The sequence below is a fragment of the Ovis canadensis genome, chromosome 8, assembly GCF_042477335.2.
Source record: "Ovis canadensis isolate MfBH-ARS-UI-01 breed Bighorn chromosome 8, ARS-UI_OviCan_v2, whole genome shotgun sequence".
NCBI classification, from domain to species: domain Eukaryota; kingdom Metazoa; phylum Chordata; class Mammalia; order Artiodactyla; family Bovidae; genus Ovis; species Ovis canadensis.
In genome coordinates, this window is record NC_091252.1 from 30,349,598 (window position 1) to 30,370,310 (window position 20,713).

Sequence of the window (20,713 nt, forward strand, 5' to 3'; positions counted from 1 at the left end):
TAACCATAGTCTTATCACAGCCAAACATTTTAGAATGTCATTTATTTTAACCTTAGGTATGGAAAGGTCATTAACACTTTGTGCCTCATTTTTTGTTTTTAACTTTAAAAAGCATGTGGGAGATAAGTGAAAAAGTTTGGAGTGGTAGAAAGCTCTTTTCATGCATCTTCAGGCTCAGAAGTAATTGTAATCTGAGGGTGATAATGTTAAAGAACTAAAATTGTTAAAGTAATAGGAATTTTAATAGAGTGAGAATAATAATACTGATTTAAGCCAAACAGCTTTCACTGAGTTGTTGTTGCTATACTGAAGCTTCATAATGTTAGCTTGTAACAAGATAATAATTAAATTGCCACAGAATCAAATTTCATATTTTTTCCCGACTTATTCTTTTCTCATACCTATTTGTATATGGGGGAGAGAGTACGTGTGAGAAAGCCAGAATGAGAAATCTGATTTTGGTTTTAAAAAATTAGCTTTATCTTATAGTTAAAGTAATAACTAAGAAATGTTTTTAGTTCACTTTTGTTTTCTCAATTAGTGCTCTAAAAATAGCAGTGTATTTACGAACATTAATTCTCATTATTTAAACTGATAGATATCACCCCAAGAAAAGTTGTTGTTTTCAAATTTAAGTATTTAGGTTTTTTAACCAGCTGCAGTAAACTGCCATAAAATCTTACTAAAATTCCAGTAAGCTGACAGTATCAGGAGTAACTTTCTAGCCAAAAAGATGTAATCCCACATAACTGATCAGTGGCGTACTAGTTAATGCTACTTTATTGACGGTAGATGGGCATGTGTCTGGAAATTTAAGTAGTATTTCTAAAATGGTGTGCCTCAGTTAATGCAGTAGTTGTTTTCCTGAAATTTACTATGTAAATGAAATTTTAGTAAATGATCTTTCGAACTTCTGAGAACTGAAAAGAATTCCTTTGACAAACCAGGCTCGTTTTCCTATTTGTTTGTTTTTTTTTTTCCCCAATATTTTTTGTTTATATATTAGATTAACTTAAAATCACCACTCCTCCAAGTTCTGATTCTTAAATCTCGACTGTAATTCTGGAGAAGCTACTTGTTATTTTTAATTTCTAAAATGCTTACAGCAAAGTGAACTCAGCCTGCTTCACTTTCTTATGGGTAACTAAAATCTTTTGCAGCAGCTGCTTATGTGTCCTTAAATGGAGATGATTTTGGCTTCTTCCAAAGAAAGATAAATCCTTTGCTAAAACAAATCTCTTGTTATTTAAAGAATCAGCTAAAACTATCAGAGAAATAATGTTCAGCAAAGGCCCTCTGTGAACATTGCTAAGGGAAAATTTTACAGCTTAAAAGGAAAAGCCAAAATTAAGTAAATTGCATGGACGTTTGACATTTTGCTCAGTATACTATTCAAGCATTTTTTCTTTCAATCTTTACATAATAAGGATGTCTGATTATTATCAATTGCTAGTGATTACCAACATTCAAAACCTAGGGACTTGAAATACAACCCTGATGTGATTTATAGTAATTTGTCAAATATGACATAGCTGCTAAGTGACAGACTGACGGTTCAGATTTGGACCTCTTAGTTGTAATTCTCTGGCAGGTTGGCATGTTAGAGGGGGAAGCTATAGTGTAACATGGATATGCATTTCAGAGAGTAGGGTTCATCAACTAAGAAATTATAAGATGGAAACAGATTATTAAAAACAAACTATTTTTAGCAAGTCTGCTTTAAGTTTGCCTACACATTCATTTGAAAATGAACCTTAGAGGATGGATCATTGCAGTATGAGCACCTCTAGTTCTAAGAAAATAGTATTAGTAATACTTGTATAAAGTAAGAAGCTAGCACAGACTGAATAAAATATGGCCTAGATATTTCACATGTTGGCAGATTTGCTCGAAAAGCCTATGTAGGTTGACACACACGTGCGCGCACACACACACACACACACACAACACATATGTATACCCAGAAGGATATTAACAAAATGTATGTGTTTAGAGTTGGAAAGAGGAGATAAAAATCTACTTTTTAGATTTGTGCAAGAGTGGGGAGCTTTTGTGTCTGCCGTTTTCCTTTGGTTTAGCTGCTGTTGCTGATCATCATTGTTAGTCTAAACGGAGCTCTAGGAAGTGTTACATCTTCCTTTTAGGCTAATTGCCTAAACAGAAAGTTGTATACTAGGAGCTTTGGTGAACTACAGAATAATCAGTAGCTATTTCCTCAGAAATTCCACCATGAAGGTCTAGAAAGTGTTTTTAGAGGTGCTTTGTCAGAATCTTCATTTGGAGTCAGACTATAGTCTGAATCCATTTTTGGTATATATGACCTTATACAGGCTTCTTTAAGCTGCCTTATCTGTGGGATGGGTTTGTTGCGAGGATTTTCCTAAGATGAAATATGTGTATAATGACTTAGAGATCTTGCAGCACAGTGTCCATTTAGTGTTAGTACTTATTTTCCTTTTGAAGATGATTCTTACAGCCCAGGGGTAGAGTCCAGTGCCCTTTGAACTTGGATAGGAATATTGTTAAAGATCTTTATTTTTACTAAACTCTGAATGAGAGTCAGCCTTTCCTCAGTTGCATGTTTACTGTCACTATAGCCGTCTTAGATAATTTCATATAGAACAGTTGCAGCATATAGCTTGAAATACTGTTCATATTCATACCACTTGAAATTATGCAATTAAGCTGCCTGTAAATATTATTATTTAATGCATTAATAAAGAAGAACAGAAAAGAAAAAAGGAAATAAAGCAGAAATATTACAACATAAATTTGTGTTTTTTTTAATATGTATTTTGGTGTAATTTCTAATGTATGTTTCTCATTTTTTCCAAGTTTTATTTTAAAACAGTTCTAAATTTACAGAATTAGTACAAATAAACGGACAGAGGAGCCTGGTGGGCTTGCAGTCCATGGGGTTGCAAAGAGTCGGGCACGACTGAGCAACTAACACTTACTTACTTACTTACTATAGTATAGAGGGCTCCTGTATGCCCAACACTTGGTTTCCTCTGTTGTTGACATATCCTACACAAGTATGGTACATTTATCACAACAGTTGTACCAATGATGATACTTTATTTTAAGCAAAACCCATTTTTTCAGTTTTCCCTGGTGTTCCTTTCCTTTTCCAGGATTTTGTCCAGGACACCAGATTACGTTTAGTAGTCGCGTGTCCTTTGGTCCCCTTGGCTGTGAGAGTTTCTTACAGGGCGTCCACAGTTGGGACTTGTCTGCTGTCTTTCTCATGGTGAGGCCGGTTGATGTGTTTTTGAGAGGAAGATCAGAGAGGTAGAGTACCGTTTTCACCACATACCAAGTGTACATACCTATCAGTATGACTTACCAGTGTTGTTAACCTGGACCACCTGGCTGGAGTGAAGCATTCGTCAAGTTTCTCCATGGTAAAGTTACTCTTTTCCCTCTCCTTCCTTCTTTTACTTTCCAGAAGAAAGTTACTGTACACAGCCCACAGTTATGCTTCCCTACCTTAGGAGTGGAGTGTCTATAAAAATTACTTGATATCCTGTGTATTTTAAGATATAAAAACATAAAAACAGATCAGCCAGCTTCAGCCATCTGCCAGAAAAAGTCCATGGCACAGAAAATTAAGAAGTCCTGTGTTGGAGGCGGTTTCTGTCTTTGTATGGGGCAGCCCTTTTTGGAAAGAAGACTGACAGGCTAAAACCTAGATCTCCTAGTTTGCTTTTTTAGGTCCTGCTTTTCCAGCTCGTCTCTTATCACATTCCTTTGTATCCTGTGCCCTGGCCCTGTACAGCTGCCTGCAGCTATTTGAATAAGCTATTGTTCTATTTTAAGCCTCCTCACTTCTTGTAGGAATGCCCTCCTTACTAACCTGTGTCCCTGTTAAAGTGCTGTTTCAATTTACATTTTCTGTGCAGCCCTCTCTTTCTTATGAAACACTTCTGCATGTACCCCTATTATTATCTATCTCATTTTATTGTGTTTAGAAATGTATCTGCCCAAGTAAATTGCAAGCTCCGCTGATCCAATAACTCATGTTTATATCCTCTTTATTCCTTATAGTATTATTACCTAGTATAGCACCTTGCTCATAGCAGTTCTTAGATACTGATTGAATGGATGATTGGATGAGTGAATTAATAACGGAGGAACCAGGAAAGATTGCTTGGTGGTACTGAATGATTCTGCAGAAATCTTATAGGCAGTTTAAAAAAAAAGCAACATAACTTTTAAAGCTCATTGTGGGGGAAGAAAATAATTGGGAGAGATGGGGGATAAGAGTACAGCATTGAGAAAATAACTTTCGTGTCATTTAAAAATGGTGTAAATATATTTGTAGAGTAAGAGTGAGGGAATGTTGAAGTATAAGCCTATACTTCCTAAATTGAATGTCTGTATAAATTTTTTAAAAATTTTATTTACAGTGCTCATTTGATTCATAATAATTCATGGTGTTTTATATACTCTTAACATTGCAAAGCCTGCTTGTATTTATGTAATTACTAGTTTCATTAGTTTTAATTATATTTTAATAGTTAAAAAAATAAGTACCTCTAAATTTATGACCTAAAGAAAAGCCACATTTTTAAAAATTTGTTTTTAATGTGGACCATTTAGAAAATCTTTATTGACTTTGTTACAGTATTGCTTCTGTTTTATGTTTTGGTTTTTTGGCCACAAGGCATGTGGGATCTTAGTTTCCCCAACCAGGGATCAAACCCACACCCCTTGATTTGGAAGGCGAAGTCTTAACCACTGTACCACCAAGAGAGTCCCCTCAAATTGGGCTACTAACGTATACCTAAATAGTTATATGATCTTGCCCGTATTCCCCCTGTTTTTTTCTCCTCCCAGGTAAATGATTGGTCTGATTCCTAGGTTAATTTCTTTACATTTGTTTTTATAGTTTTGTGGCATTTTTAATTTGGTATTCTTTATAAGTTGTTGTTGTTGTTGTTGTTTTTTTTTGAGATTTTACTTTGTTTAAAGGAAATTACGATGTATGAGGTGAGTCCCAGGTGGCTTAGTGGTAAAGAATCTGCCTGCAACGCAGGAGCCATAGGAGACGTGGGTTCGATGCCTGGGTTGGGAAAATCCCCTGGAGTAGGAAATGGTACCCCACTCCAGTACTGTTGCCTGGAAAATTCCATGGATGGAGGAGCGTGGCAGGCTACAGTCCATGGGGTCTCAAAGAGTCAGTCTCATGACACACACACACGTGATGCATAAAATCTTTCACACTGAGTGTTTAAACTCCAAGTTGCAGTGGTGTGTGGAAGCAAAAGACCTTTTGAGGTAGACTGTTTTGTTTTTGGTTTTTTTTTTTTCTTCCAGAAACTTTTTTGACAAGAAAATTTAAGTTGTGACAGAATTAAAGCATTTTAATACTTAAATATGTGATACAGTAAAATGCAAGTTGTGAATAAATTTCTGTGATACTTGAAAGAAAAGGAGCTTTTCTGGGTTAGACCCCCAGGATTTTACTTAAGTCTTAAGGATTTTGTTCTGTTGAAAGTTTGAGAAATTACTGCATTAAATTTTAAAGCTACCTAAAGAAGAATTAGTTGAAAAAACATCTAAGAGCAAAAATGGTAAGAATAGTAGTCTATGACTTAGGGGGTGGGAAAGTGCCTAAAGTCATAGAGAAGAGAGAATAGGAGTTATTCATCAAGTTGGGGGTAAAAAAATACCAATACTAAAGTAACTTATGGAACTTAGGAAGGTAGATTTTAACTTACAAAACTTAAGGGAAGGTAGATTTTGCTTTAGAAATTGATGTGTCAGATGCTTGAAGGCTGAACCATTTTTTTTTTTTTAATAAATGCTGAACTCTGGACAGACTCTTGCCTTATTAAATATTAATAGCCCAGTTAGCAACGGGGAAGAGTTTGACATCTAGAGAAGCCAGTTAGTTTAAAGGAAGTGCTTGTCAAGTAGGTTTGCACAATTTGGGAGAAATTTATGAAGCACACTCTAAGTGATGGAAAGAAATGCTGTAGCATGGTCTGTGGCTTTTTAAGGAATTTGTCTATCAGTAAACAAGTAATGTACAGATAAACATTTAACATTTGGAAGTTAACCACTAGGGCAAGATAACACTAGGAGGACAAGAAAATTCAGGATTGAGAGTCAGATTAGCACCAATATGATTTCTAAGAGAGCTACATATTTTATACAAAAGAAGTCGACAGAACTGAAGCCAAAACAAGAAATGGAAAATCTCATTCACACACATACACATAACAGCCAATTTAACAACAGAAGGTGACCCTCAAGTCTCCAGATACTTGCTTCAGAACTCTGTAGACCATGAGGTTATTCCTTTGTTAGGAAGACTCCAGTCCAGTTCAGAGATTTGTAGATCCTGGGGTACCCCACCCCCACTACATTCATTATCTTTTGCTCTACACCCCAGTGCTTCAGCTCCTTGCATTCCCAGTCTCTTTGTTGGGATCATTATTTATCATCCAAAATGGAAATTTGGGACTGATCCTTGTTTCTTTTCTGTCTTCTCACAGACTCTGGTCCACTAGGAAATCAAATGCACGTTGCCGATTCGAAATCTCTGTTCCCATGGCCTCATCAGCTCTCCTCTGAGCTTTTATATAACCTACTGTCTTGACCCTCTCCTGTTCTTTACTCTGATATCCAAGTTGCCTTCTCACGGGTAAATTTGGTTCTCACATGCTGAGAACTTTTCTTTATTATCACCATGTCCCTCAAAATTAAAAACCCAAATTTTACAGCCGTTGCCTACAGAGGTTTTTCCTAATTTGGTGTTGTCATCTACTCCTAACTGTATTTGACAACTCTGCCATTTGTGTTCTATTTCTTCTGTCTGGAATCTATTCCTTTCTTTCTTGACTTTATTATTCAAAAATGTGTAGGGAGAAGCCTGTTTGTTCTTAATTTTTAATTGCATAAGTATTAAGTATGTCTTACAATTCAGAAAATTCATGTAAATCAGAAGTTGGAGGGGTACTTTATATGTTTTTTAGGTATTTATTTTTTCTTTGCATGCATTTCATGAATGGGGGCTGATTTATTTTTCTTTACTCCTCATTCTATTTATCCCATAGAAGTTAAGGTTAATGGATATTTTAAATATTTTTTGCCATTACAAATGAGCTTGTAAAGGGCTAATTCAAAGGAAGTTATGGAATACAAATGCAAGTGACCCTTGAGTTTTTAGCATAGATGCATTCTTGAAAAGGTTGTGTAAAATGGATTTTGGTATGTAGAATTCATGTTTATCTTATAAAGCAAGAGATGTCCCAGCAGAAAAGATTAATAAGCCCAGCTTTCTAATGTCCAGATGTTAAGTTTTTATCAGCACTTTAATGCACTGAGAATTGTACATGTTGTACACTGTTTTGATATATTGCAGTAAATCTGTACTTCCTCCTTAACCCATCTCCAGATTAAAAGCTTATATAGCACAGCGAAAGGATGTGAACATGTCATCATCTTCTGTTTTCATTTGCCCTTGAGTTGGTCAGAGGAAGTGAGTAGGTTCCAGGACCAGCCGTTAGCATTAAGATCAAGAGCATACTTTTGGCAAACTTGGTTGTTCAGGCTTCCCTGTTAAAGTATTCATTTTTATAGGTTTATTGCTTAGTTGGGGCCATAGACATCTGAAGAGTTGATTGTTGACTCCAGCATTACTATGTCCGTTTTTAAAATCTAACTTGAAAACATAAAATATCTAAAAATTCAGTGCTTGGATTCTTATGAACCTGTGTGCTGAATGTTTGACAGTCAAAAAGTGCTCTTGAGACTTTACATGTACAGAAAAGAAGTACAACATAGTCACTGAAGACTTTTTTTTCCAAGTGTATGTCTAAAATGCAAACAAAGATTTCCTGGGTCTAAGAGAAATGAGGCTGAGCCTCAAGGTTTGGAAAGCATCATTTTTATTCAAGTGTAAGTTTGTTGATTAATCTTTGAACTATGATCTTTAGAGTGTACACATATCTTTTTATTATATATATCATTGCTATAAAAATGTTAATAGAGATTTTAAGTAATGATAATTTCATGGGTGGTAACCTTTTGAAGTTTGTAAATTTTTAGAGTGCTTAATATTTAGCAAATATTACCAGATTCTGTGTTGTGTACTGAGAGTTTTAAAAGAATAAGGCCAGGCCTGTCATGACACAGACTAAACCTGGGATAGGAACCACTGTCGTAAGTGCTGTCGTAATACTCTAATTGCAGTGCCCGTCTGCGCTGTTCAAAATAATTTTGGATTTTTTTGAAAACTGAGAAACATACTTGAGGGATCATCGTTAGTCATTCTCTTTTTGTTGATTGTGTGCTGTGGTCTAGGGAATGAACGAGACTCTGAGCATTACCACAGAAATTTTAAAAAATCTCTAACATTGCTGGTGCTGATACTTTTTAGAAAAATACATGAAGGTATGTTTAAATTGAGCAGCAGTCAACTTGCCTCTTTAAACTCTCAACAGTTTCTCTGAGATTACCCATTGTTGACTCTTGAAATATATATTTTTTAAAAACCCAGTATTTTAACATATGAGAGAAGAAAGTGCTTAATGGCCCTTAACTGCACTGTCAGAAAAGAAAATGTAGTATATGTATGCCAAGCAAAGTCAGTTAATCCCAGTTGATATAAAGTAGAAGCCGACTCCCTGTCTCCTCCCAAGATAACCATCATTCATAATTCCTTTTGTATCCGTCTAGAAAAATCCTACATAACATTTTAAAATAATGTAGGCAGTACTTTGGTCCCAAAACACATTTATTATTTTATACTTTTCTTCTACCTCTCAGTGGTACAATATGATTTAAAAAATTGATAAGACATATTTTGGTAATCTGCTTTTAAAAATAAGTGGAATATGTTGGTGTTCATACTACTGCTCTGTTTGAGTAGACTCTGGTTCGGTAATCCGGTAAATTTGTTATCCTTAAGTAATGATGCAAAAGGTTTGGAAAATACTGTATTCTCTTTTTTTATAGGTGAAATCCATTATTAAATTTGAATACTTAAACACTTCCACTCTGAATCTTCTGATTGATTTGCGTAGGGAAAATGATTTGCTCCTCAATCTTGGATATATCATTTACCCCCTTCACTTTTGTGTTACAGTTGTAATGAGATCATGTTTCATGCGTAGATCATCCCTTTGTTGGCATTTTTAAAAAACATGCTGATGCTAACAAAGATCATACATCAACCAGATTGATTTTTCAGAGGAAAAATGTCTTTTCCTCCAAAAGAAGAGTTAAATTAATAGTAACTTGGCTGTGTAGCATGGTGGAAATCAGTAATGCTTTTACAGTTCTATTTTCATGTACGTGTACTTTAAAGATATAAAATGTAGCTATGTATTCCTCTCATCAGTTTCTTTTTTATCATTTTTTAGAGTCTTTTACCCGTGACGTAACTTGATATATTTGTATTGTTATTTCAGTAAAGCATATCAGGATGGCAAAAATAGCATTATAGAATTAATTAATAATATAGACAAAGAAATGGTGAGATCATTAAAAACTCAGTTCCTTCTGTAATTTAAACTTCAAGAGTCATGATGCAGACTTTTGTATATAATTAGTCACTCTGATAAAAAAGTTTATGGATAGAATTTTTTATATGATTTGTTTTTATTTTTTTAGAGAAATATGTAGTAATACATTCTATAAATAATTCCATGGGCTTAAAGATGGAATTTTTTTTATTTTATGCACATTCTTTTAGTAATAATACAATATGTAAGATACAGACTTTGTTTTATGACAGTTCTATAATCCATGTTTTTCCTTCTCTTTGAATAAAAACTCTAAATTCTACATAATTTGTAATTTATTTTCATCTACATTGTTGAGCTTTGTGAATTTACCTCTGGGTGAGGTATCCTGATACTTTTACCAAAAAGCACTCATAGAGTATCTCTTCAGATAGATTATTCCAGGAAAGAGAGGAAGATTTGCTGTGTTATTTGACATGTTGTGAGTGATGAATGAGCTGAGTAACAAAGGCAAATGAAAGGGAGATAACAAACTTGAAGAATTGCAGAGGTTGTAGTCCAGTTAAGTGTGGCAGCACTAGATTATCTAAGTTTAACAGTATTTGTCCAGGCTGAGGCCAAAGAATTTGGAGCTATTTTCAGATGCAAATAGTCCGCTTATTTTAGAAGCATGTTTGACCATTACGTGACATATTTTGGCAACTTTCCATAGCATCTGGGTCTCATCTAAATAGATATATTTGGGATTGTTGCAGATCCATGTTTTCCCTATTCAATTATTAGACTGAAATTTGCTGTTTACAATGAGGTGGCCGTACATATGTTAGAATTCTGGGTGGTTGGGGTTGAGATGCAGAAGAGTCATGCTAGTATACTGGCTAGCCTGGGTTTCCCAGGTGGCACAGTGGTAAGGACTCTGCTTGCCAGTGCAGGGGATATCAGAGACACAGGTTCAGTCCCTGGGTTGGGAAGATCCCCTGGAGTAGGAAATGGCAACCCACTTCAGTATGCTTGCTTGGAAAATTCCATTGGCAGAGCCGCCGGGTGGGCCCCAGCTGGCGGGGTTACAAAGAGTCGGACATGACTGAGCAAGAACACTGGCTAGACTACTGCTTTCTTTTCTCAGCCACCACTGCAACAGTGTATCCTATGCATTTTTAGGGAAAACGTCTCAATGAGGAGTTCCCCTCCCTCTCGAGTTTGGTAACTACCAATTACGTATTAAAAATGTTTACTTAATAAAAGGTGTCCTTGTTTTGCTGAACAGATTTTGAAAAGTTCCTGACTTTGATGACTTCCTTTCTGTTCCATACTTGGAGATCGCTCACAGCTACATGCCTTTATAATTATCTTCTAGATTTCATGTTCATGTCTAGTTAAAGTTTTATTATTATTCACAAGCCATAAATTATATATTCATATGCTTCAATTACTCTCTCTTTGATTACTTACGTTAGTTATGGGCAAGTAGAAACATGACTGATGACTTGAAATTCTGCCACAAAATGGTATTCCTCTCCTGACCAGTTACAACTTTATTGAATGGAAATTCTTAATTGTTTTCTAAATACTTAGGATAAAAATGTGTTACTACTGGTTATAGGGAAGGCATTATTTGAATATAAAATACTTTCTTCTTTTTCATATTTGGGAGCAGAATTGCCCCCTGTCCTATTGGACAGCTTCTTTGTTGTTCTTAAGTATCGACAGCTCTTAAGAACCAGCTTGTAGGTTGTTGTACGGGAGGACAAATGATTATCTCTCTACCATTCTTAGTCCTTAGCTGAGACCTTTGTAATAAAAGATGGATTACAAGAGAAACAAATAGAAGATTATTAACATGTGTACCTCGTGTACCCATGGAAGATACTCAGGGGAAAATGAGGAACTCAGAGTGGTAGCTTTAGAATTCAGGATTAGATACTGCAAGAAAAGCAGAGGAAGGATACAGGCCTCTCAAGGGAGATAGAGGATTTTTAAGAGAGATGAATAGGCCTTAGAAGAATAGATAGGAGAGATGATAACCTGCGAGGAGCTTTGTCTGGGTACACTGTCTGCTTCTAGTCTTTTTTTTTCCGTGATGAGAGCCAAACCTCTCTGATGAAACTCCCAGGGAGGAGATTTATGACAGTTGAGTTCCTTTGGGAGGATCTGTCCTTAGGCAGAGAGTGGAGTTCAGAGAAAGCCTCTCCCTGCATTGGGTGGATTTCAACTGCCTACCACTCAAAATAATTAACATGTCATTAATTATGGTGGCATGAGCTCCTCCAGTTGTGTTTTGGAGGGGCATATTCTGCTGCCCTTCATTACCAACTCTGTTTTTGCATCCTTGGTGTACAGTATTTACTTCACTGGAACTTTTCCCTCTCAATTATTTGTCAGTGTAAAATAGTACCGTAGTGATGAATGGGTAGGAAATTATAGCTGCGGTAGTGCATTGTATCATCCGCAGTGCATCTTTGAGTACTTACACATTTTCCCCAGGCAGGCGAGACCTTGATTTCACCGCAGTCTTACTTTGTGAGGTAGAGAGAAAAAGAAAGTTTAGGCCCACGGCGTTTAGGTATACATTTTGTTTTTGTTAAGCTAGTATTGCATTTCGTGGATGTGGCGCAGTTTATCCATTTATCAGTTAATGGTTTGTTTCCAGTTTGGAGTGATGAAGTGTTTGCCTGTAGGTCTTTGTAGACATACATTTTTCACTCCTTTTGATTAGATACCAAATTCAATTCCCCATTTAATCAGCTTTGTACCCCTGTGAAAGTTAGTTGACCAAATGAAATAAGTCAGAGGAACACAAATACCGTATGATGTCACTTACATGTAGAATCTAAAAATGCCAAACTTATAGAAATAAAAACTAGAGTAGTGGTTACCAGAGGTTAGGGCAGTGGGGAGATGGGAAGATGTAGGTCAAAGGATACAAACTTCCAATTTGCTATAGATTATATTAAAATAAAATTTGAAAAAAAAAAAAAAAATAAAATAAAATTTGATCAGTTGTTTCTTTTCTGTATATCTTAAGTAATGTAGTTGTTTATATAGTGTGCAAAATCATAAAGGTACAGTAGCTGCCATGCTATGATTTTAATAACTCTTACTAGGTGTTTCAAATTGTGTTCTATAACTTCGTTTAGAATAGCATACACTAAGGCCTCATTATAAAAGCCTTAAAAGGTAACATGTTTCCATAATTGTCATTTTCAGTGTAGGGCAGATATAAACAGATTTTTTAAATTGCATGTAACTCTACCTGCAGCGTTTGGTTGTTAGGATTCATTCTCATTTTTAAACTGTTTTAATGAATCAGGATTAAGGCTTCCCTGGTGGCTTAGATGGTAAAGAATCTGCCTGCAATGGGAGACCTGGGTTTGATCCCTGGGTTGGGAAGATCCCCTGGTGGAGGGCATGGCAACCCACTCCAGTATTCTTATCTGGAGAATTCCCACGGACAGAGGAGCCTGGCGGGCTATAGTCCATGGGGTGGCAGAGTCCGACACAACTGAGCGACTAATTACGCACCGCCTGCAGCATTTGGTTCTCATTTTTAGACTATTTTATGAACCAGGATTGAAGTTTAGCAAGAAGACTACCATGCAACTGGTTTGGTAATTGTTTAATTGTCTTAATTACAGAGAAAGGTTTCCTTTCCTTTCTTCCTATTTGCTCAGTTTTTTTTTGTTTTCTAAAGGGTTTAGATCAAGGAATGTACAAAGTGGAAGAATAAAGTCCCATATTTTGTTTTATATATATTCATAAATGTGTCTGGCAAGTATTGGATTGACCAAAAGTTCATTCAGGTTTTTCCATACACCGTTACAGAAAAACCTGAACGAAATTTTTGGCCAGCTCAGTACTTCAGCAGTCCATCTTGTCAATGGATGAAGTGCTGTAAACCAAGTATATTGTTGATTGCTTTTCTACGGCAGACCTACTTTTTTCTTTTCTTTACTTCTTTCTTGATGCCAAGAAGTTTTATAAAATAAGAAGAGACTTCCTTAGGATGTTGTCAACCATGGGAAAAATTTTTAGCAGCTAACTTGTGGAAGAATAGAATAATTCATGTCATCTTGTAAAGATCATCATCTATTGTCTAGGCACTTGTCTTACTGAAATAAGTACAAGATGTGTAAAGTAAAGCATAGTTAAAAATATCATGGTATAGGTCTTTCCTGACTTGTAATTCTCAATGGAGGAAACTTTTATAGATCCTTGGAAGAGGATACTGTAGATCCTCAAGCTGTCTTAGAAGTTTTCTATTAGGCATGAAAATGATATACAAAAACCAGTATTTAAAATATCTGTAACGTGTTACCACGGAGAAGGCAATGGCACCCCACTCCAGTACTCTTGCCTGGAAAATACCATGGACGGAGGAGTCTGGTAGGCTGCAGTCCATGGGGTTGCTGAGAGTTAGACATGACTCAGTGACTTCACTTTCACTTCTCACTTTCATGCATTGGAGAAGAAAATTGCAACCCACTCCAGTGTTCTTGCCTGGAGAATCCCAGGGACGTCGGAGCCTGGTCGGCTGCCGTCTGTGGGGTCGCACAGAGTCAGACATGACTGAAGCGACTTAGCAGCAGCAGCAGCAACGTGTTACCAGGAGATTAATATTTAATTCAAGATAGAAATTAAATATGTATTCACTTTTATTCTACAAATGTAATAATTATAGCACAAACAATTTACCATATCATTCTGATAATTTCCACAACTTATGTTGAGATTTAAAATTATTAATATGGTCTTAGTTGTTACCACTTTTAATGAATTCCTGTTCGGACTACAGTTTGACTAAATTGCATGAAATGACTACCCATTAAATTGATAGTCACTGGAAAAGGTCAGTTTTCATTCCAGTCCCAAAGAAAGGCAATGCCAAAGAATGCTCAAGCTACTGCATAATTGCACTTATCTCACATGCTAGTAACCTGGTGGCTCAGAGGTTGAAGTGCCTGGAATATGGGAAACCCGGGTTCGATCCCTGGGTCGGGAAGATCCCCTGGAGAAGGAAAATGGCAACCCACTCCAGTACTTTTGCCTGGAGAATCCCGTGGAGGGAGGAGCCTGGTAGGCTACAGTCCATGGGATCGCAAAGAGTCGGACATGACTGAGCAACTTCACTTTCACACGCTAGTAAAGTAATGCTCAAAATTCTCCAAGCCAGGCTTCAGCAATATGTGAACTGTGAACTTCCAGATGTTCAAGCTGGTTTTAGAAAAGGCAGAGGAATGAGAGATCAAATTGCCAACATCCGCTGGATCATGGAAAAAGCAAGAGAGTTCCAGAAAAACATCTATTTCTGCTTTATTGACTATGCCAAAGCCTTTGACTGTGTGGATCACAAGAAACTGTGGAAAATTCCGAGAGAGATGGGAATACCAGACCACCTGACCTGCCTCTTGAGAAACCTGTATGCAGGTCGGGAAGCAACAGTTAGAACTGGACATGGAACAACAGACTGGTTCCAAATAGGAAAAGGAGTACATCAAGGCTGTATATTGTCACTCTGCTTATTTAACTTATATGCAGAGTACATCATGAGAAATGCTGGGCTGGAAGAAGCACAAGCTGGAATCAAGATACCTGGGAGAAATATCAATAACCTCAGATATGCAGATGACACCACCCTTTTGGCAAGAAAATGAAGAGGAACTAAAAAGCCTCTTGATGAAAGTGAAAGAGGAGAGCGAAAAAGTTGGCTTAAAGCTCAGCATTCAGAAAACGAAGATCATGGCATCTGGTCCCATCACTTCATTAGAAATAGATGGGGAAACAATGGAAACAGTGTCAGACTTTATTTTTGGGGGTTCCAAAATCACTGCAGATGGTGACTGCAGCCATGAAATGAAAAGACGCTCACTCCTTGGAAGAAAAGTTATGACCAACCTAGATAGCATATTCAGAAGCAGAGACATTACTTTGCCAACAAAGGTCCTTCTAGTCAAGGCTGTGGTTTTTCCAGTGGTCATGTATGGATGTGAGAGTTGGACTGTGAAGAAAGCTGAGCGCCAAAGAATTGATGCTTTTGAACTGTGGAGTTGGAGAAGACTCTTGAGAGTCCCTTGGACTGCAAGGAGATCCAACCAGTCCATTCTGAAGGAGATCAGCCCTGGGTGTTCATTGGAAGGACTGATGCTAAAGCTGAAACGCCAGTACTTTGGCCACCTCATGCGAAGAGTTGACTCGTTAGAAAAGACTCTGATGCTGGGAGGGATTGGGGGCAGGAGGAGAAGGGGACGACAGAGGATGAGATGGCTGGATGGCATCACCAACTCGATGGATGTGAGTTTGAGTGAACTCCGGGAGTTGTTGATGGACAGGGAGGCCTGGTGTGCTGCGATTCATGGGGTCGCAAAGAGTCGGACACGACTAAGCGACTGAACTGAACTGAAGTAACATGGAGTTGTGATAAGCAGACTTTCTCTTAACATCAGCAGTATTGTTTATAGTGCTTAATTCTCTCTTAAGTTTTTAAGAGCAGTTACTGTCAAACATTTTTTAGCTCCTATGACATGAAATTTGAAATACCTTCTTGGTCAGCTGGGCCGTAATAGAAAGAGTGAGACAGTGTGGTACTCTTTTGTTGGACTCCCTGTATTTGAATCCTGGCTCTGGTGGCTACATATAAGCTGGTAGACAGTGTTGAAATGGGAGAATTTTGAGAGACTGATTAGCAGAAACCAGCCAGTCAGGAAGGATGCCATGAGTGGTGTCCTGAAGGCCCCCGTTTATGCCAGGAAGTGACTCTTTGTTGGGTTATGGAAAGCTCTGAGGAGTGGCCTAGGTAGTGGATAGGACATTCAGGGGGTTTAAAAGTGTTAATGGCTCAATTATGTCTGACTCTTTGCGAACCCATGGACTGTGGCTTCAGGCAAGAATACTGGAGTGGGTTTCCATCTTTTTCTCCAGGGGCTCTTCCTGACCCAGGGTTTGAACCTGGGTCTCCTGCATTGCAGGGAGATTCTTTACCATTTAGCCACTAGGGAAGGCCTTTCAAGGTGTTTGGGCAGCATCTATTTTCAACCACAGTGAAAATGCTTTGGGACTGCAACAACTGATATATCCGTACTGGCGCATGTTGGCCCCATATCAACCTGAGTTGTATATTAGGCAGAAGAAAGAATAAAATTCAAAAGCTCAATCTCTGACTAACCTGTCTCTATAATCCTGTGTGTCACCCTGACTCCAAATATCTGCCCATTTGACAAAGTGAAGTACCCTGTTATCACCTGGTTTCTAGCATTCTTAGTCTGGTCATCTGCTGCTGCCTGAAACATCCTGTCCTAGTATTACTTGACAGGCATTTTAAAGGTTTAATCTAGGACTAGTTGATGTCACCCAGTTACTGGTTTATTCAGAAGCAAGTCTTGTCAGTAGATCTTTGGAAAGCAAAGGATAAAGATATTACTGCAAGTTTGAATTCCTTGAAAGTTGCTTTTTGGTGTTCATGTAGCATCTCTTAAGTTTGCCAAGGAATTTGTGTTCCTGTTTGATTTACCAATTGTGTTAGTTTCTTAGAGCTGCCATAACAGACAAACAAGGTAGCTTACACAACAGAAATTTATGTCTCACAGTTCTGGAGCTTAAAAGTTCAGAATCAAGGTGTCAGCAGAATGAATTCCTCCTGCGGGCTGTGAATAAAAGTCTGTTTCAGGCTGGTTTCTAGTGGCTTTCTGGCAATCGTGTTATGTTCATCTCTTTACACAGTCTTCCCTCTGTGCATGTCTGTGTTCACATTTCCCCTTTTGTGTTAGTCTAGTGACTTCATCCTGACTTTATCTGCAGAGTCTATATTTCTAAACGAGGCTGCATTCTGAGGTATTAGGGGTTAGAACTTCAGCATCATTTTGAGGAGTCAGTTCAGCCAGTACCACCAGTATTAAAATTTTAATTTTGTTTCAGTGATAGGAGTTTGAAGATAGGTTACATTGGTTTTGTTGTTGTTTGTGTTGTTTAAATACCTTAAATATTTTTAAAAGTCTAAACAGATTTTTTTTTTCTAAATGATACACTAGAGACCAGCAGTCATCTAGATTATCTGATTAATAGTCATCTTCTATGGCTATATTTACTACTTTGGGAAGATATGTTAGCTTTTGAAGTTTTAATGTAATTAAAGGATGATGTGGTGAATGGCAATTTCAAGTGTGGAAGCCCTTCTGGTGATACATACAGTCTAGTCTAGCCTTTCCGCACTCCTTCCTTAGGCAGTGATTAACTTCTCATTTCCAGAAAGCTTCCACAAGATAATGAGGCCAACATCTTACATTAGTACTATAATGTGCTCTGCCGTCTACCGATTCTTGGTTAGATTTGTACGTTTACTTTAGAACTTCCTTGAAATTCTTCATGTTATGTTGTATTCACAGGTGTAGTTTAAATTTTTTTTTTTTTATGAAAATCACTGGGAAAATACTAGATGACATATAAATATTCCCTTTAGCCACTTTTAGTATACTAACAGTGTACACATGTTTGTGCAGGTTTTGTCTGGATCATCTCGTCAAAGTTATTCGCCTCCCGGCTATCAAGATTTCAGTAAGTGGGAATCAGTGCTGAAAATAAAAGAAGGGCTGCTAAGGCAGAAAGAGATTGTAATTGATCGGTGAGTCATTTTTTTTTTATTACTGAGTATTTCAGGCATGCAGAAGTGTAGATTAATAAAGTAAGTATCTTTGTACCTGCCACTTAGAGTTTAAGAAATAGAACCTTAGAAGGACATTGAAGTCTCATTCTGTCTATTCCCAGTCCCAGACATTTCCAAAATTTTGCCTATTTGAGTACCAAAGCTCTGAAAAAAAAATTATTTTAAACTGAATAGACTCCTGATTATTCTAAGCAATAAATCTTAATATTACTTAATTATTTATGATCTGTATTGGTTCTACGTCATTTATGTATACTTTGGGGATAATTAAACCTGTTGCCTATCATGGTAATTGGAAGATAGCTTGAGAAGGCATTTTTTCTCAATCAGTGCTAGTTACTACTATTTTCATGTGCTTTTATGAGATAAAGTACTAGATACTTTAATCTTCAAATTAAATCCTTATTCAAACCTTTAAATAATTTAATAGTTGAAATTTCAAAAGATTTTGCTTAGAAACTTAATGTTAAGCACAATCTGCTGGAATATAAACTAGTGCACAGACCTTCTGACTTCCTTATTCTCCACTGTGTTCTCAACATCTTGAACAGAGCCTGGCATGTAGTATATGTGCTTAGTGCTTGATAACGTCCATGCCTGGTAAGTGAATGAAGACTGCAAGAGATCGTTACAATTGATTCTATGAAAAACTACCTTAAAATATCAGATGTTTCTAGTATAAGTGAATTTTATGTATAAGTATAGACACAGTTGGATATATATTTTTAAAACTTAATTTATTGTATATACTCGAAATTGATGCTGTTTTTAAACGGACCAAAATTCAGACCTTCATTAATATGAATTGGTTTGTCCTCAGTGAGAATCACTCAGCTTTTATTATTTTTTAGACACCGTTATACCATTCTGTTGAGTATAAGTTCATTGATGTTTTAGTTCATGTGGGCTGCTATAACAAAATACCGTAGACTGGGTAGCTTATTATTGTTCAGTTACTCAGTCGTGTCGGACTCTTTGTGATCCCATAGACTGTAGCACGCCAGTCTTTCCCGTCCTTCACCATCTGAGAGTTTGCTCAAACTCATGTCCTTTGAGTCGGTAATGCCATCCAACCACCTCATCCTCTGTCATCCCCTTCTCCTCCTGCCTTCAGTCTTTCCCAGCATCATTGTACAGGAGGCGCTGATGAAAACCGTCCCCAAGAAAAAGAAATGCAAGGAGGCAAAATGGTAGTCTAAGGAGGCCTTACAAATAGCTGAGAAAAGAAGAGACGTGAAAGGCAAAGGAGAAAAGGAAAGATATACCCATCTGAATGCAGAGTTCCAGAGAAGAGCAAGGAGAGATCAGAATGCCTCTTTAAATGAACAATGCAAAGAAACAGGAAAATAATAGAATGCTTATAAACAATAAATATTTATTTCTCCCACTTTTAGAGGCTGGGAAGTCCAGGGCACTGACCAATTCAGTGAGAATCTGGTGAGAGCCAACTTCCTGGTTCATAGATGGCCATCTTCTTGCTGTAGCCTCATGTGGTGAAAGGGGCAAGGGAGCTCTCCAGAGCTGCTTTTGTAGTGATCCTAATTGCATTTGTTTAAACTCTGTCTTCGTGACCTTATCACTTCCCAAAGACCCTCCACCTTCTATACAACATGTTGGGCGTTAGGATTTAATGTATGAATCTCGGGGAAGGCTCCCAACATTCAGTCTGTGGAAGTAAGAAATACAGGTTATTATTAATATAGTCTATTAAACATATTTATATTTATCAATTTTATATATATAGAAGGATACTAAGGAAATAATCCAAAATCATTCAGAGTTGCTCAGTTGGCCAATTCTTGTTTTAATTAAAAAATTTTTTTATTGAAGTATAGTTGATTACAACGTATAGGTATACAGCTAAATGATTCATATATATCTGTATGTGTAAATATATTCATATATAGTTACATATAAATAACCTTTTCAGATCCTTTTATCATGTAGGTTTATTACAAAATATTGAGTATAGTTCTTTCTGCTATACTGTAGGCCCTTACATGTGTATATGGTGGCTCGGATGGTAAAGAATCTGCCTGCAGTGCAGGAGACCTGGGTTCGATCCCTGGATTGGGAAGATCCCCTGGAGAAGGAAATGGCAACCCACTCCAGTATTCTTGCCTGGAGAATTCCATGGACAGAGAAACCTGGTAGGCTACAGTCCATGGGATCACAAAGAATCGTACACGACTCAGTGACTAACACTATACACTGTGTTACTCTCATTTTTAATTTATCCATCTCTGCCATCTTTCCCCTTTGGTAGCCATAAGTTTGTTTTCTGTGTCTGTGAGTTTCTGTTTTGTAAATAAGTTCATTTGTATCATATTTTAGATTCCACATATGAACGATACCATATTTTTTTCCTGTAAAATATTTATCTTGGACTTAGTATGATAATCTCTAGATCCATTCATGTTGCTGCAGATGGCATTACTGCATTCTTTTTTATGGCTGCATAATATTCTGTTGTTTATGGGTACCACATCTTTATCCATTCATCTATTGGTGGACATTTAGGTTGTTCCCATGTCTTGGCCGTTGTAAACAGTGTTGCAGTGAACATTGGGGTGCATATCTTCTC

At 37.0% G+C, this 20,713-nt stretch overlaps 1 protein-coding gene across 3 annotated transcripts in view; it reads left to right on the top strand.

The window, feature by feature from the left end:
• CEP85L (centrosomal protein 85 like) overlaps positions 1–20,713 on the top strand; it is a 141,102-nt gene that overhangs the window by 75,246 nt on the left and 45,143 nt on the right. For all 3 annotated transcript variants that reach the window (XM_069599139.1, XM_069599141.1, XM_069599140.1), the window contains exon 4: positions 17,966–18,087. In XM_069599139.1, coding sequence (XP_069455240.1) covers positions 17,966–18,087 — 122 coding nt within the window. The remainder of the gene's footprint in view (positions 1–17,965; positions 18,088–20,713) is intronic.